The 16408-nt window shown below is 54.5% G+C and overlaps 1 protein-coding gene across 2 annotated transcripts; it reads left to right on the plus strand.

Annotated features, from left to right (window-relative positions):
- The first annotated feature begins 1023 nt into the window (after positions 1-1023).
- Tfap4 (transcription factor AP-4) lies at positions 1024-12489 on the plus strand. 2 transcript variants are annotated; one of them, XM_026385444.2, is made up of 7 exons: positions 1024-1304; positions 8637-8802; positions 8904-9002; positions 9360-9530; positions 10140-10280; positions 10539-10694; positions 11495-12489. In XM_026385444.2, the coding sequence occupies exons 1-7, from the start codon at positions 1216-1218 to the stop codon at positions 11687-11689; spliced, it is 1017 nt and encodes a 338-aa protein (XP_026241229.1). In that variant the 5' UTR covers positions 1024-1215; the 3' UTR covers positions 11690-12489. The 2 variants fall into 2 exon arrangements, with proteins under 2 accessions (XP_026241229.1, XP_026241230.1); XM_026385445.2 differs by having other exon boundaries at positions 11504-12489.
- Positions 12490-16408: the final 3919 nt, after the last annotated feature.

The following is a 16408-nucleotide window of genomic DNA, read 5'->3' on the forward strand; positions in this document are numbered from 1 at the left end:
CCTCAAGGCACTATGCCATTACCCCCTTGTACAGAGCGCACCCTAGCGGAGGAGCAAGTTCCGTCCATGCTTCATTACGTTGTGTGAAACTGCAGTGTTCCGCCCGCAGAGGAGGAATGTGGGGGGAGACCCGGCAGCAATGATCAGACCTCCGGGCTGCGCTGGCTGCCTGTCCCAAGGCGCCGCCGCCGTTCTGCCCCCGCTCCCTGGCCCCCAGGCTTCCCAGGGCAGCTGCAGCATCCCAGGTGCCCAGCTCGCTGCCTTCGCGGTCCCCTCCCTGACTCCGGGATTCCTAGGCTCTGGAGCTGTCCGGGCAGCCAGTAGGGCAGGGACGGAGGGGGGAGGCTAGTCGGCCTCCTGAGTCAGCCCCAAGTTACAAGTGGGAAGAGGTGGCTGTGACGCAAGTTTCCAGGGGGCCCTGGGTCGGCTCGGAGGGAGCGCGCCAGAGTGGCTCCACTCCGTGTAGTTGCAATCGTGAAAAAGCGAAAGCCCAAGCACGCATCCCAGGCCGCCTTCCCACTGCCGCTGCAAGCGGAACCCAATCGCGTCCCCCATCCCGACCCAGGGGCCTGGTGAGCGTAGTAGACCCTGCATTGGGCAGTCCCCAGCGGACCCCGAGCGGCAAAGACTGGGCTCCCTCACAGAGGCTGGCCTCTTTTTTTTTTTTGCAATGCTTGCCAACCTGTCAGCTGATGGACCTCATCACCCATAGTGGCGCATGTAGCTGGGCCGCAGCTCGCTCAATTCACGCCGCGTTTCCCCAGCCGGTCCGCAGTCCTGGGCCCCCTGCACCGTCGGGGAGGTCTGCAGACACTGGTTGCAGGCGGCCCCCCGGGGCCCATGCCCCTCTCGCCTCTGCCTTGCGCCGCCCGGGGGACTCTGCAAATAGTCCTTTGTTTACATGCAATTCCTTACTCCGCGGAAGGAGGCCGGGGGAGTGCTGAGTTTTCACCAGCTGTTTCCCGCCTTGAAACAGACATCTGATCAGCTGCAAACACACACACACATACACACGCCCGGGGAGGCAGGCCGGAGAGACCTCCCTCCCGCCCCTCCCGCCCGCCTCCCTCCCCTCGCTGCCGCCGCCGCCGCCAGCATCTGGGACCGGCCGATTCTGCACCTCCGTCCGGCGCTGCCCTTTGATTCGGATTTCCATCTTGCATTCTCCGGCGGACCGCGGGACCCAGCTCGTGCAGAGGAGGGGGGCCGATCGCTATGGAGTATTTCATGGTGCCCACTCAGAAGGTGCCCTCTTTGCAACATTTCAGGAAAACAGAGAAAGAAGTGATAGGAGGACTCTGTAGGTGTGTACTCCTCCTACCCCCACCCCTTCCTACCATTGCAGCCCCTGGCCAGCCCGCCCGGGCGGGCGCGCGTGTGCGCACGCATGGCCCGCGCTGCCGACCCTGCTCTCTTTTCTTAGCCACCGGGGTGGCTGCAGCCCAGTCCCCCGTGCTTGAGCCGCCTGGGGACCTTCCTTTCTCAGAACGTGGGGACCCCGAGCGGCCCCAGCCACTTTTGTCCGCTGCAGGCGGGCGAGTCGCGACGTTTGTAAATTGCAAACAGACCCACGTGGTTCTGCAGCAGTCCCGGCCATGCTTGGTGCTGGTGTCTTTACCCCCTCGCTTCCTCCCCCCTTCTCGCTGCTGCTTCCTTCCTTTCCCTGCTTCCTTGTGCTCTCAGAGCCCCCCTCCAAGGGAACTGGAGGGGTCCCAGGCGCGCGTGGAGCCCCGGCGAGGGCAGCTACAATGCAGCCATGCCGCGGATCCGGACGCGGGGGGGGGCGGGGAGCCGGGTGGTGTGCGTGTTTGCAGAGAGCGGAGTTGCTTCGGGGTCGGGGGCATGCTTGTGTGGGGCTGCGGGGATGGGCGGGCCCAGAGGGGCAGCGCGGCGGGCAGGAGCGCCGCGGCCCTGGACATCTTGGTTACTGCTGGGTCGCTCGCTTGCCCGCCCGCGCCCGGGCGCTGTTTACTAGCGAGGCCTGGACGTGACTCTGCAGCCCTCTTGGAGTAGGCGGGCCTGTGCGCGCGTGGCCTCGCGGGAGCTGTAGTTCTCCGCGCGCGGCTGTTGCGGCATTGTGGGACTTGTAGGCACTCTCAGGCCACGCTTTCCCCGCACAAAGCTCAGCCTCTGCTTACAGTGGGGGCAAGGCAGGCCAGGTGGGGAGGCCTTTTAGGTACGCGGCACCTGAGGGTGGCCTTGGCTGCGCAAGGCCGCCCCTCTCCGCACGTGAACTTTCCCATCCCCGGATCCTTCCCTCAGCCGTAAACCAAAATCGCTCGTCTGGTCGCAGCCGAGTGGATGGCCCAGGGTCCTCAGCCTTCCATAGTAGTCGCTTTGCAAGCTTAGCTCTGGGTTGCCCCAGATCTATCCTTTACCAAGGGTGATGGATTCGCTGGCCACTAGTAGTGGAATCACCCTGGATACGTTAGAATGCACAAGCCTGTAATTCTGATGGCCGGGCCCGGGCATCTGCTTATTGTCGACCCCGAGTGGCCAGCCAGGGGTGCGCGCAGAGATGGGGAGTTTCTCCAGTGCGCACAAGTTTGGGACCTGCAGTCTTTTTCTTGCCGTGCTGCTCCAGAAGCGAAATGGCTCCCCAAAGCTGGAGCCACGTGCTCTGCCGCCCGGGCAGGCGGGGCCGGGTGTTAGGGAGGAGGAGCCCACATGGTGTATCCCAGGCCGGTGGACTCCACTGCACAGGCACACGCCCCGCCTCAGGCCTCTCATCTTTCTCAAGTTCACAGTCAATACCAGTTAATGGGTCTGGTAGCTGGCAGGGCCACCTTGAAGGGTGGCCTTAGAAAAGGTCCAGCAGTAATAAGTCGCTTTGCTAGGGTTTTCTCATTGAGTTGTCATAGTCTTCCTCAGAGACTCCTTGTCTTCTGATTCCTTTGTAAAGATGAGGACACGGAGGCTGGCTAGACCAAGTGGTGGAGGTGGGTCTGCAACACCGATCCCAGAGGCCTGCCCTTCCACTTGCTATTGGTAGCTGGGCTGGGCAGTGGAGGTGGGATTGAATTCCAAACTATTGAGAGGACTCCTTCGGCCTCTGACCTGTGCAGTCTTGGGCAGTGAGACCCTCTGACTGCCATGCTTGGGCTTTGGTTGAGACTTCTGAGGCCTATTAAGACTCTGGCTTCACTCCATCTCTGTCCCAAGTCCCCCTTTGAAGGAGGCCAGCAGACCACCAGGAGGTATGAGCCTTGGCAGACCCAGTGCTTGAGGTAGCAGGGCCTGCCTCCTGCTGCACAAGTCCTCAGCCTGACCCTCTTCTAGGCAGTTACCAGCTGTGCACTGGGCCAAGAGTCAAGGCCTTTAAGGTTTGTTCATTTTCACCTGGGGCCACAGGGTGACATGGGAATACTGACCTTCTGGCTGGGTGAATTTGCTTCTCTGGGTTGTCTCAGGCTGGAGGACTTCACTTCATCTCTTTTCTAGCTGAGCCTTCCCTGCCCCTCTCCTCTGTCTCCCAGGCCAAACGGAGAGAGAGGGTTGTAGGGTACAGTGCTGCCTGGAGGTTTTGGACCTGTTGTCTAATGGTCCTCAGCCTTGGAAAAAGGCAACACCTCTGAGAAAGTGTCTGGAAGCTGTTACAGTGTCATTCAGACTCTGAAGAGCAGGTGGCCTTATCTTTGTAAGCTCTTTAAAAAAGTGCCGGTAAAAAGGGAGTTAGAAGGCTGGGATTGTGGCTTGGTGGCAGAGCACTTGCTAGCATGTGTGAGGCACTGGCTTCAATCCTCAGCACCACATAAAAATAAATAAATAAACAAAGTAAATGCTCCTAATTAAAAAAAAAAAAAGAGGAGGGGCAGGGAGTTAGAGAAAATTAAAGGCTTTGGATTATGGAGTCCCTGATCCTATATTTAGAAACCCCAGCTAGATGCTGGATCCGAGGATACAGCAGTGAATAAGACCTGACCACTGGTGCTAAAGGGTCCTTTGGCCCCTGAGAGAGCCACGGGATGTTCTGGACACCTGGGTGCAAACCCTGGGAAACAGGGAATCCTGTTATCCTCCTATTATGTTCTCTCTCATTTATTTATTTATTCATTCATTCTGGGGATTGAACCCCGGGGTCTACCACTGATCAGCACCCTGATCTCTTGAGAAACATCTTGCTAAGTTACCTGCAATTCTTCTGCCTCAGCCTCCTGAATTGCTGGGATTACAGGCGTCTGCCACCATACTTCTCTCTATCTTCTTCTTTTTTTTTTTTTTTTGGTACTGGGGATTGGGTGCCTAACCACTGAGCCACATCCCCGGCCCTTTTTATTTTTTGAGACAGGGTCTCACTAAGTTGCTGAGGGCCTCTCTGAGTTGCTGAGGCTGGCTTTGAACTTGGCGATCCTCCTGCCCCAGCCTCGCCAGTTGCTGGGATTCCAGGCGTGTGCCACCATGCCCAGCTCTCTCTCGTTTACATTTTACCATGACCCTGTGAAATGAGGCAGTATTTCCACGTTTTACAGGTGGGGTAGACAGAGGCTGTATGAGAGACACAGTGGCACAGCTTGTGGTTCCACAGCCAGCAGGTGGCTAGGCTGAAGTTGACACTTGAACCCAATGCAGGGTTCCCTCTGATGGGCTGGAGGAGCTGGAGGGAGATGAGGTGGGGGCAGAATGTCTGCCTGGAGCAGCTTGGGCATCCTGTGTTCTGGAACCCAGGAGGGTGGCGGACTGGCTGTGGTAGGTTGGAGAGGGGTGTATGGCTAGAGGCAGTGGGACCTGTGCAGACAGAGAAGTAAGAGTGCCTTGGGCATCCTTGGTGGGCAGGTTCGCCCCCTCTTCCTGTTTTTTGTGTGGACTTCCTCACCTTTGTGTGGATGTTTAAGTGACTCTGGGATGTATGAGTTGAGGGGATTTTGAAATGAAGTTCTCAGTGACCAGTTGGAGGTAGGAACTGGGCAGTCAGGTTGAGGGGATAGGAGATACTTGGTCTTAGGCTGGGCAGGAGGAGCACGTACTGGTCAGGGACCTAGGTGTGCGGAGTATACCATTGTCCCTGAACATCTGGTTGGGTTGCTGCCCGTCTTCCCAGATCTCTAAGGGTACTGTTGTAGGAGGGATAGCAGCCCTTGACACCCAAGCCTGCTGCCCAAATTTTACACCTTGACTCTTTGGCTGCCCAGTGTCCTGCCTTATTCCCTGGTCAGCCCCAGCAGACTGGCTTTCAGAGGACAGTGAGGTGAGGGGGAGAAGAAGCCAGAGCTACCTGCTGCCAGTGGCCTCTCTGCCCACCTGGAGGAGTAGAAGTTGGGGAAGGTAGTGGGACTTTTTTTTTTTAATATATTTTTTAGCTGTTGATGTACTTTTATTTTTTATTTATTTATATGTGGGTGCTGAGGATCAAACCTAGTGCTTCACACATGCTGGGCAAGTGCTCTGCCCCTGAGCCTCAACCCTACCCGGTAGTGGGACTTTTACCATATGGTTGGTTACTATGAATGGAGCTTACTTCTGTAACACACAGAAAAAGCTGTAAGGAACTTTCAGGCAGTTTTAGGAAGATCCACTTTATGCAGTACATATCTCCTGGAAATGACAGTTAACCATCTTTCATCAGTAGGAACCTTGGGTTGGTCAGCATTTAGAAGCCCTGATGGGTCAGCATTCCACCAGTCAGCATTCCTGGTTAGATAACACCGCACGAATCAGAACTTCTGGTTAGCAAGTAGTCCATTAAACAATTCTAAGCTGGTTCTTGTGGTGCTGTTCAGATGAGTTATAATTGAGAGTCTTGGTGGCAAATTCAGGTCTACATGAAGAGCCGTAGCTGAGGGGAAGTCTCTTTTCTTGGAGTTAAGCAGCTGGTTCCCAAGTCAGGGGGCTGGACTGATGGGTTTGGAGGGAGTGGGCAGAATGGGACATTTGGAGGAGCTGGGCTGGCAGCTTCTGGAGCAGAGGAGGGGCTGACATGGGCCACGGCTCTCAGGGTCTCTTTCTTCTGGAATTTTGGGGTTGGGCCTTTCAGGACCAGGGCTCTATGGGTTCCTTTGAGCTCCCCAGTTAGGAGGCATCCTGTGGGGGTGGTATAGAGAGGCTGAGGGTCAGCTCCCTTGGCTGAGTTTCATGGTGGGACTTGGGCAGGGAGTTGCAGGAACATACATTCCACTGCACCCTGCTTCATCCTCTGCCAGGTGCCACCTTGGGCAAGTCACTTCTTGTGGGCCTGGCCCCTCATTGGGGGAGGGCAGGAACACAAGCACTGTTCTTGCAGCTACACCCCTTTTGCTGAGCTGCCCTGGGCTGGGTGTGAACAGTCCATAGAGGGTACCAGCAGCTGGTGGGGTGTCTGCAGGAGCCTGCTGTGCCTTGGTCTGGCTGTTTGATCGTGGGCATATCCAGCGCGTAGCCCTCTACATGGATGACTGCTCCCTGTTGGTCAGTGGGGATAATGCAGAGCCTGTTCTGCCCCATGGCTCCATACCTGCTTGGGGTCCCAGCTCCACCACTTGCAGTAACTTGTCCCTTTCCAAGACTCTGTGTCTTCCTCTTTATATGGGAACCATCAGGCCACCTGACTCTGGAAAACTGTGACAATTCAATGAAGAAATGCTAGCAAAGTGTGTCCAGCACATTACATGAAGAATACAGAACATATTTTACTCATTCCTCTATTCTAAGCCCTCCAGGGGCCAGGCTCTGAGGGCAGTTGAGCCTCAGCTTCTGCCCTGCTCTTTTTCTTTTTGCAGACACCCTGTCACTCCTATTATGGGGCAGAAAATTGAGAAAAAGGGAGGCACTGGCCTGAAGACAGGGAGATGGATGTTCAGCTGTCTGACCTAGAACTGTGGCTTTCCAGACTCTGGACCCTGAGTGAAGGGGAACGTCATCTGTAAAGGGAGGGATGTGGTTCCCTTCCTAGTGCAGACATTCCCAGGCCCTGTGAAGGGTCTGCACCCTGGGGCTCTGGGTGGGTCTCAGCCCTGGCCTTTGGGCATTGATGTCTGGGGCCTTGGCTTGGAGAAGCAGGAAGGGGCTGATTTGCCCCCAGATCCAGCAGCAGCTGATGGGGAGCTAACTCCTAGCTGGCCACCCTCTGTTGGGAGAGGAAGCTGAGGCCTAGGAAGGGGAGGGATGTGTCCAGAGGCCCTCAGGGAGCTGAGGTGGGACAAAAGGGGCAGGTTGGGTGGGGCAGAACAGGCTCCGTCTGTTCCTCTGTGTTCTCCCCTGGGCTGCTGTGTAGCTCCTTTTCTTTTGGGGATAAGGACAAAGGCCAAGTCACAGCAAAGGAGTTAGACCAGGCTCCTCCTTGACCTTGATGAGTGCTGCACAGAGACCTTTCCCTATTCCCGTCCCAGGAGCACAAGCTTCCTTGGCTAAGACCTGAAACAGGTCACCCTGGGAGGGCCCCTCAGGAAGAGGCCAGGCTGTGGCTTTGGGTGGGGCTGGCGGCCTCTGCTAGGAGCCCAGCATCTGGAAGCCATCAGGCCGGGGCGGGGTGGGGGAGTTGCAGGGGAGGGCCGGGAAGTGGGGCATGCCTCCTCCAGGCCACACACAGGCCCACCCCTTGGGAGCAGTGGCGCAGGCCCACAGGCTCCCCTGCTGCCTTGCCTCCTCCATTGCGCCAGCCTCGCCCCCTTCCTGGCTGCCTTCTCTCTCACCCCACTGGCTACTGCTCCTGCACCAGGCAGTAACGTGGCCCACAGCCTGTGGGGAGTCTCACTTCTCTGGCACAGAGTGGGCCTGCCTTTTGGAGTAGGTGGGCTCTGCGGAGAACTGTCCTAGGGATTGTCGGCTTGGTGTCCCCTCTGTGGAATGAGTGGTACCCATCTTATCTTTTGTGAAGTCTTAGTCTGCGGGGCTGGGGCTGGACTGGGGTGCTAGGGGAGTGTAGCTGGAGACACGGCTGTAGGGGTAGGAAGGGAGGAGGAGGAACATTTTCTCAGTCCTGGGATGGCAAAGGCTGAGTCTGAAGGAGATGGTCCAGATGCACGGCCTGGAGCTCAGACATGTCCCAGGAGTATCTCTGATTGTGGCCTGGGGTCCACCTGCTCACAATCACAGGGAACAGCCATGGAGGCTACAGGGCCTCACCCAGACCTAGCTGGATACTGGAGCTGGCATCTGGGGTCTGTAGTATATAAACTCCTGTGTAGTTGTGTGTGTGTGTGTGTGTGTGTGTTGCTGCTCGAGCACAAGGCTTGGCGAGCACTCTACCATTGAGCTACATCTCTATGTAGCCCTTTTTTTAAATTTGATTTTGAGACAGCATCTGGCTAAGTTGCCTTGGCTGGCCTTAAACTTGTGATCTTCTTGCCTCAGCCTCTGGAATAGCTGGGATTACAGGTGTGTAATTACAGGTGTGGGATTACAGATTCCTGGGTGTTTCTGATACCCAGACGTGTCTGGGAGCCTGTGATCTGGAGGACACCTCTTTCCAGGAAGAAAGCCAGGGAAGGGTTAGGTTTGGAGCAGGCTGCCCTTGCCTGAAGCCAGCTGTCCAGGGAGCACCTCTCTGTCATCTTAGGTGATCTGCTGGCGGGTAGGCATCTGTGTGATCTGGCCTCTTTTTGCAGCAGGGCAGAGATGCAGGTTACACCCAGGGCCCTCAGGAGATGAATTTGAAGATAGGTCCACTGGGGGTGGGGTTCATACTGCACCTAGCCTGAACCTGTCCCCGTCCTTCCTGGCAGCCTTGCCAACATTCCACTGACCCCCGAGACCCAGCGGGACCAGGAGCGGCGAATTCGGCGAGAGATTGCCAACAGCAACGAGCGGAGGCGCATGCAGAGCATCAACGCAGGCTTCCAGTCCCTCAAGACCCTCATCCCCCACACAGATGGAGAGAAGCTCAGCAAGGTGAGCAGGGAGGGCTTCCTGGAGTCGGTGGCAGGCTGTGGTTGGGAAGGGAAGTGGGCTTGGGCAAATACCACAGCGACTTTGTTCCCTCTTGCCTTCAGGCAGCTATTCTCCAGCAGACAGCAGAGTACATCTTCTCCCTGGAGCAGGAGAAGACCAGGCTCCTGCAGCAGAACACACAGCTCAAGCGCTTCATTCAGGTACCCAGAGGGGGCCTCCTTTCCTCAGTACCCTCCTCCTGGCTCCCTCACCTCAGCATGGGCAGGCCTGGACCCAGCCACTGGCCTGGGATGCAGATGCAGCAGCAGGTCCCATCTTGTCCACCAACCTGTCTACTTCACACATTTGCCTTCCTGCCAGGGCCTCAGTTTCCCGTTTTGTGTGGTGGAGTGGACTCTGGAAGGCATTTGGCCAGTTGTTGGATTTGCAAAATGGGCTCCCTAGGTGGGTCCATCTCTGTTGGGCAGCTCCATGGGGTTTGCAGTGGAGCCCATCTCCATGGTGGTGTTCCTGGTATGGGGGTGTCAGCACACTCACCAACCCCTTGGGGTCCCTAGGAGCTGAGTGGCTCATCTCCGAAGCGGCGGCGGGCAGAGGACAAGGACGAGGGCATTGGCTCCCCGGACATCTGGGAGGATGAGAAGGCGGAGGACCTGCGGCGGGAGATGATTGAGCTGCGGCAGCAGCTGGACAAGGAGCGCTCGGTGCGCATGATGCTGGAGGAGCAGGTGAGGCAGTGCCCTCTGCCGGCCGGGCGCGGTGCCGCGGGCGCGGAGGATGGATTCTGTGGTCTCTTCTGCCCTGGCGCCTTCCGTTTAGCAGGTATTTACGGGCGCACCTGCTTTGTGCCAGTCTTAGGAATGGAGAACAGCCAGATAGGGCCCTACCCTTCAGGGCCACCTTTTGCGTGGGGGCGAGGGGAATCAGTCATAGTCTGGAACCGAGGGCTGGGGTATAAATCAGTGGCAGCACATGTGTTTAGCATATAAAGCTCTGGGTTCAGACCGAAAAAAAAAAAAACCGAAAAAAAAAAAAAGAGAGAAGAGCTGTGCCATCAGGAGGGGATTGACCTACTTCTCCAGGGGTACTCCCGGGTTCTACATGGAAACCAGCTAATCAGACACAGAAAGGAGAAGGGTGCTCCAGGTGGAGGGAAGGCCCAAGGGTTGGAGGGGGAAGAGGCCTGGTGGGCTCTGATGAGAACTTTGGTCTTCACACTGAGGAGGGCCAGGATTTTGGGTTGGGGCATGCTCTGTGCTTGGGCTTGAGGGTTTAGTGAATGGGTTGCTTTGCTGCTGGTTTGGCCTGCTCTTGACTGTTGTGCGCTCCACCTGCAGGTGCGCTCGCTTGAGGCCCACATGTACCCGGAAAAGCTCAAGGTGATCGCCCAGCAGGTGCAGCTGCAGCAGCAGCAGGAGCAGGTGCGGCTGCTGCACCAGGAGAAGTTGGAGCGGGAACAGCAGCACCTGCGGACCCAGGTGAGCAGGAGGCTCTGGGAGGGGCCCCCTGAAAACTGCCCTGGGGTTCCACTCTCTTCTTCAAGGGCATCCCCCCCTACCCAGTAACTTATAAACCCCCACTAGAGCCCACACCACCTTGCCGTAGTGCCACGCCAGGGACCACATAGATCTTTGGGGGGGGGGCAAATAAGACCCAAACTACAGGACCCCCCATGAGTAAGGGAGGGTGATGGGCTGGAAGGGCCTTTGGAGAGACTGAGGGCTTCTGTTTTGCAGCTCTTGCCCCCTCCGGCCCCTACACACCACCCCACAGTGATTGTGCCAGCACCAGCCCCCCCCCACTCCCACCACATCAATGTTGTCACCATGGGCCCCTCCTCAGTCATCAACTCTGTGTCCACTTCCCGGCAAAATCTGGACACCATTGTGCAGGTACCTGGCCTTGGGGAAGGGGCAGCTTGTGGGGGGACCTCTGGGAAGAGACTTTTAGGGGAGTTAGAAAAAATGGAAGAGGAGCCAGAGGGGCTTGGGTTGGGTGAAGTCTGGATGCCCCTGGGGAGGTCTGCTCCCTGTGTCTCTGGGGACAGAGAACTGGAGAGTGGCCTGGCAAAAGAACTGTGTTCTTTTCCTTGTCGTGGGTTTTGCAGAGAGGCTCCTTTGGGCTCAGAGCCTCCTGGTTACCAAGCTCCTGCAGTTTTTGAGTTGATCCAGAACTTGCTCTCACTTCCATTTCCTAGAACTTGGGATAGAGGTGGTGGTGGCAGTGGCTGGGTGGGTTGTCCTCACACCTTTTATAAGTCTGTGGGCAGCATAAGGAAATTAGTTAATTAATAATGAAATAATCTAAAAAAGCCCAAACAGGAAAAAACCCTTCTGTCCCCCCAGACCTTTAGTTGCCCATAAACCCAGCACACTGAATAATGCAATAGTAACAAAGGCCTTCAATGAGCTAGCAGGCAGATTTTAGAATGCATAAATATGTGAGAGATGCTCATTTCTGGGCAGCACTGGGATTGTGGGTTCTGGGAAGGGGTTCTTCAACTTAACGGAGGTGGGGGTTTCTAAAGTTTGTTCCTCCTGGACTCTGGCAGCACTCCCCTCTGCCAGGTTTATTTCTGGACAGTTCTGGGGTATGTGTTTTGGGGGAGGTCATGGCTGGCTGAGGTCTGCCCTTGTCTCCTGGCTGGCTGGCATCTCCAGCAGAGCTTCTTCAGTGGCCTGTTTCTGCACAGGCAATCCAGCACATCGAGGGCACCCAGGAGAGGCAGGAGCTGGAGGAGGAGCAGCGGCGAGCAGTCATTGTGAAGCCAGTCCGCAGCTGCCCGGAGGCCCATACCTCCGACACAGCCTCCGATTCGGAGGCCTCAGACAGTGATGCCATGGACCAGAGCCGGGAGGAGCCATTAGGGGATGGGGAGCTTCCCTGACCACCCCCAGCCCTCCTCTCCCTTGTGGGGGCTGGAGGGGGCCGGGGCAGCAACAGGGAGAAATGTGGGTGAATGAGTGAGAAATTTTTACAAAATTATGATGTCATTTGGGTCTCTTTTATGACCTCTTTTTTCAATACTGTAAATCAACCTTTGAATGACGCCACCCAAGCCAAGGTCCCAGGGCTGGGGTGGTGCAGAGCGTGTGGGAGCATTGGGACCCCAGGGTTGGGCCTCGGCCCTGGGGGCTGGGGGACGCTGACACTGAGGTGCCTGGCCTCTCTCCGCCAAAAAACATTTTTTCATTTGAACATGTTTTTAAGAACAGGGAAAATCAAACAAAACCCCAAGGTATTTCCTCCCTCCCCAGAGCCTGTCAGTCTCAATCCTTCCCTCTGTTTGGTTTTCATATTTCTTCCTTAAGCACTTACATGGGTTGGGGGTCAGACTGGGTCGGGCTTTCTGGGGGCCCGAGGGTCTGTGTAGCTTCTTGGTTGGGGTTTGCTGCTGCCCTTCTCCCTTCCCCCTCCCCATCTCAGCACCAGGACTCTCCATCCCCCAGCCCACCTCTCCCTCCAGGTCCCATCCTCAACCCCAGAATGTCTTTGTCTCTCTCTGTTTTGTTTGTTGTTGGTTTTATTTTGGTTTAGGTTTTGTTTTTATTTTTGTTTTTTTTTAAACAATTTTGAGGTCTTTGTGTCCAAGGAGAAGCTATTATATTTTGTTAAAAAGTGGGGGAAAAACCAAGAGGCCACTGTGCCTTTGTAAAGAAACAAATAAAGTTTGTACTTTGTTTTTTAGATTCTGTGTCTCTTGAGGTGCACTGTCTTGAGGACCTAGACCAGGCTACCTGACCAGTAGTAGGACCCCCCAACTCCAGAGGGGACTGTGAACATAATACCCACATTGTGTGTGGGTTGTAATGAGATTTTGGGATCCCCATATTCCCTGGGTATTCTGCAAAGATGGAGGGTGGTGTTGTGGGTAAGGGGAAAGAGCAAGTGAGCCACAGTTTCCTAACTTCTGGAGAAGAACATGGGTGTTCAGGGTTCCTAGGCTTGTGTAATTCCATTGAACCTCAGTCTCCTCATCTGTAGAAGGGAATGGAACATGCTCTTATGGTGTGGTGAGTGTGTGCCCAGATCCTAGCCTTGGTCTGCCAATACTCTTCTCAGACAAGCCACCTCCTCTAAGTCTGTTTCCTTTTTGAAAATTAGAGGTAATTTGATATCCCAAGGGCTTTATATATTGACAATGTTACACAATCTACTAAGTTTCCAAACTCCAAAACTCCAGAAGTAATCCATTATCTGTTAAGCGGTCACTTCCCATTCCCTCTTCTCCCGGCCCCTGCAGCACCAGTCTCAGATTTTTAGTTTTGTGGTGCTGAGGCTTAAAGGCAGGGGCATTACCATAAGATACATAAAGATACATCTGTAACCTTGTTTATTTGTGTTTTGAGACCAGGTCTCCTAAATTGCTCAGGCTGGCCTCCCACTTGCTGTCCTGGCTCAGCCTCCCAGAGAGCTGGGATTATAGGCGTGTGCTACTGCTCCCAGCTTCGTTTTAGTTAAAAAAAATTAAAAGTATAATTACATTCGGTAAAATTAACATTTTAGGTTTTGGTTTTGCGAGTTCTGACAAGTGGCGTTCAGTTGGGTGACCGTCATCAAGATGTGGATTGGTCGCTCATCCCCAGAGTTCCCCCAGGCCCCTCTGTGACCAACACAGCCGGGCACCCCCTCTGATCTATTCTCTACTGGTACAGTTTTGTCTTTTCCAAAAATGACATATAAAGAGAAATATACAATATGTGGGCTTTTGAGCCTGGCTTCCTGCACTCTTTTTGACTGCATTCAGCCTAGTTTATATGAAGTAGGAGCGCCCCTGAGGGATGGGGCTTAGCTGGGACCTGGGCGGGCACGCCCCTTCCTAAGGCGGGTGGAGACACCTTTTCCAGCCAGGTGTGAGGCAGCCGACCCAATGGGTCCACGCAGCTCCTGAGAGGACCAACAGGGGGCGCTGTGGGCCCAGGATGCCCGGACCGGGCCAGGACGGAGGCTCCGCCTCCTTCCGGTCCCTGTGAGCCGCTCCATAGACAGGAGGGGGGCTTGGGGCGGGGTCAATGAAATACCTCCCCGACCAGTCGCCGCGCGTCCCTGCAGGCAACGGAAGTCGAGGGCGCGGTTGAGGCCCCGCCCTTTCCCGGAATAGCTCCTCCCCGACCCCGCCAACGCGCACGCCTTTGACGCCGGAGCGGGGTTTCCTGAGCGCGTTCCTGCCAGCACGCTCTTCTGGCCCCGCCCCCGCGCCCGGCGCCGGTGCTCTCACGCAAGTCCGGCCGGTGGACGCCCGGGAGCGTCCAGGCGCGCTGTATCCCAGCTTCTGGCGCCCAAGGGTGTTTCCGGGCAGCGGGCGTGCTTTCTCACGAGTGACAGAATGTCAAGTCACCGTAAAACAGTCCAGAAACAGGTGACACGGGTTTTCATAAGACACCTGGTTCGTCCGGAGTATCCGGCGCAGTTACCTCGGCGTGTGGCGGGAGTCCGAACGTAGCCGTCGGGGCGCCTTCCCTTTCCTGGAGCGCGGGCGTGGCAGCGGCCGACGCGGAGAGGACGCGGGCCACCGTGTTGCTCCGGGAGGCGCGGGTTTTAGGCCTTCGGGCAGGGGGTGGGGTGAGAGTGACGTGACCAGTGCAACTTTGAGCAGCACCCAATTTTTTTTTTTTTTTTTTTTGGTGTGCTGGGGATTGGACCCAGGGCCTGGCGCATGCTCAGGACGCCCTACCCCCGAGCCCCAGCACCTGTTTAAAAGCGTCCCTGTGGGTGAACTGTGTACGGCGTTCAGAGTTGGACGCTTACGAATTTTCACAAACCGGACACACACACGACTGTAGCGAGAGTCTCATCAAAGCCCGAGAAGCCCTCTTCCTTCTTCCTGCCACTGTCTCGCAAATGCCTTTTCTTTTAAACATTTCGTACTTTGATTAGCCACGTACCGGGGGCGGGGGGTCCTGCGCAACTTCACCCGGCTCCCTCCGGGGCGGACCCTCGTGCTGTGCGGTACAGAAGCCACGTGACTGGCTTTAGCGCCGTCCGCCGGTTTTATGCATACACCTGCACCGTAGGCGGGTTCTAGTGGGACCGGCACTTAGCGTCGTCAGATCACGACAGTGACTTCAGGCATTCTGGTAGGTATAGTGGGATGTCAAGATGATTATAATTTCTGTCAACATGTATTAATTTTGTCTATTTTAAAACTTTATATAAACCATGCTTTTTGTTTGTTTTCTTTTACCCAACATAATGTCTCTGAGATTCATTTGTGTTTTTGTGTATAATCAGCAGTTTTTTGTGCAGTACTATTGAACCCAGGGGTGCTCTAGCACGGAGCTGTTTCTGGCACATTCCCCCCTTCCCTTACCTACTGAACCACATCCCTAGCACTTTCTATTTTTTATTTTGAGACAGTCCTGAGTTGCAGGGATTACATGTGTGTGCCACTGCGTCCGGCAATATATATATATATATTTTGGTACTGGGGATTGAACCCAGGGCCTCACACATGCTAGGCAAGTGCTCTGCCACTGAACAACCTCTTTTACTTTGTTTTGAGACAGGGTCTTGCTAAGTTTTTGAGTCTGTCCTTGAACTTCCTGTCCTCCTGCCTCAGCCTCTAGAATTGTTGGGATTCCAGGCATGCACTTTGGGCCCAGCATCGTTTTTTTTGTTCATTTTTATTGCCAAGTACTATTCCATTGTATGAATGTTCCACAGTTTGCTTATCCATTCACCTAGTGATGGGCATTTGAATTGTTTCTAACTTATGGCTATTATTACTCCATTTTAGTAAATACTGTCCCTCAAATGGCTTGTGTTGTTTTTTTTCTCCTACACACAACATATGAATTGGTTTAAGTGGCAATTCAGATTGTTCCTGAGCATACGCTTGACCCTCTTTGGTGTGTTTCTTTGGGAGAGGGGCTGGAATTCTTGTTCCTGGTGTCCTACCAAGCCTACTTTAGGGTCTCTGTTAGGGATAAGCTTCAGGGGAAATGTGTTGTATCTCCTGAGAATGTTGTCAAGGGGTGTTACATGTCCTCTTTACAACAATTCTTTTTTTTTTCTTTTTCATACTGGCATTGAACCCATGGCTCCATGCATGTTGGCTAAATGCTGTACTACTGAGCTACTTCCCTAACCTTTTTAATTTTATTTTGAGATAGGGTCTTGCTAAATTGCCTAAGCTGGCCTCAAACTTGCAGTCCTCCTGCATCTGCCTCCCAAGCAGTTGGATTTACAGGAGCGTGCCATCACACCTGGCCATCTTAGGAAATCTTTGTGTTTTTTTTTTAAATTTTTAAAATTTGTTCTAACTAGTTATACGTGACAGCAGAATGCATTTTGATTCATTGAATACAAATGGAGCACAACTTCATTTTTCTGGTTGTACACAATGTAGAGTGGCACTACATGTGCAATGATGTTATCTCATTCCACATTTTTCCTACCCCCATGCCTCCTCCCCTTCCCTTCTTTCCCTTGAAATCTTTGTTCTTATTTTTAAGAACGTTGGGCATTGGGCAAATGATCAAATTACATACATGTGAGGGACTTAAATATATAGTGTCATTTATTTTTCCACTAGGCTTACTAATATTTCCATTTTCTTTCTTTTTTTTTTTTAAATATTTATTTATTTATTTAGTTCTTCTCTGCT

This window comes from Urocitellus parryii, chromosome 9, assembly GCF_045843805.1.
Source record: "Urocitellus parryii isolate mUroPar1 chromosome 9, mUroPar1.hap1, whole genome shotgun sequence".
Lineage (NCBI taxonomy): Eukaryota > Metazoa > Chordata > Mammalia > Rodentia > Sciuridae > Urocitellus > Urocitellus parryii.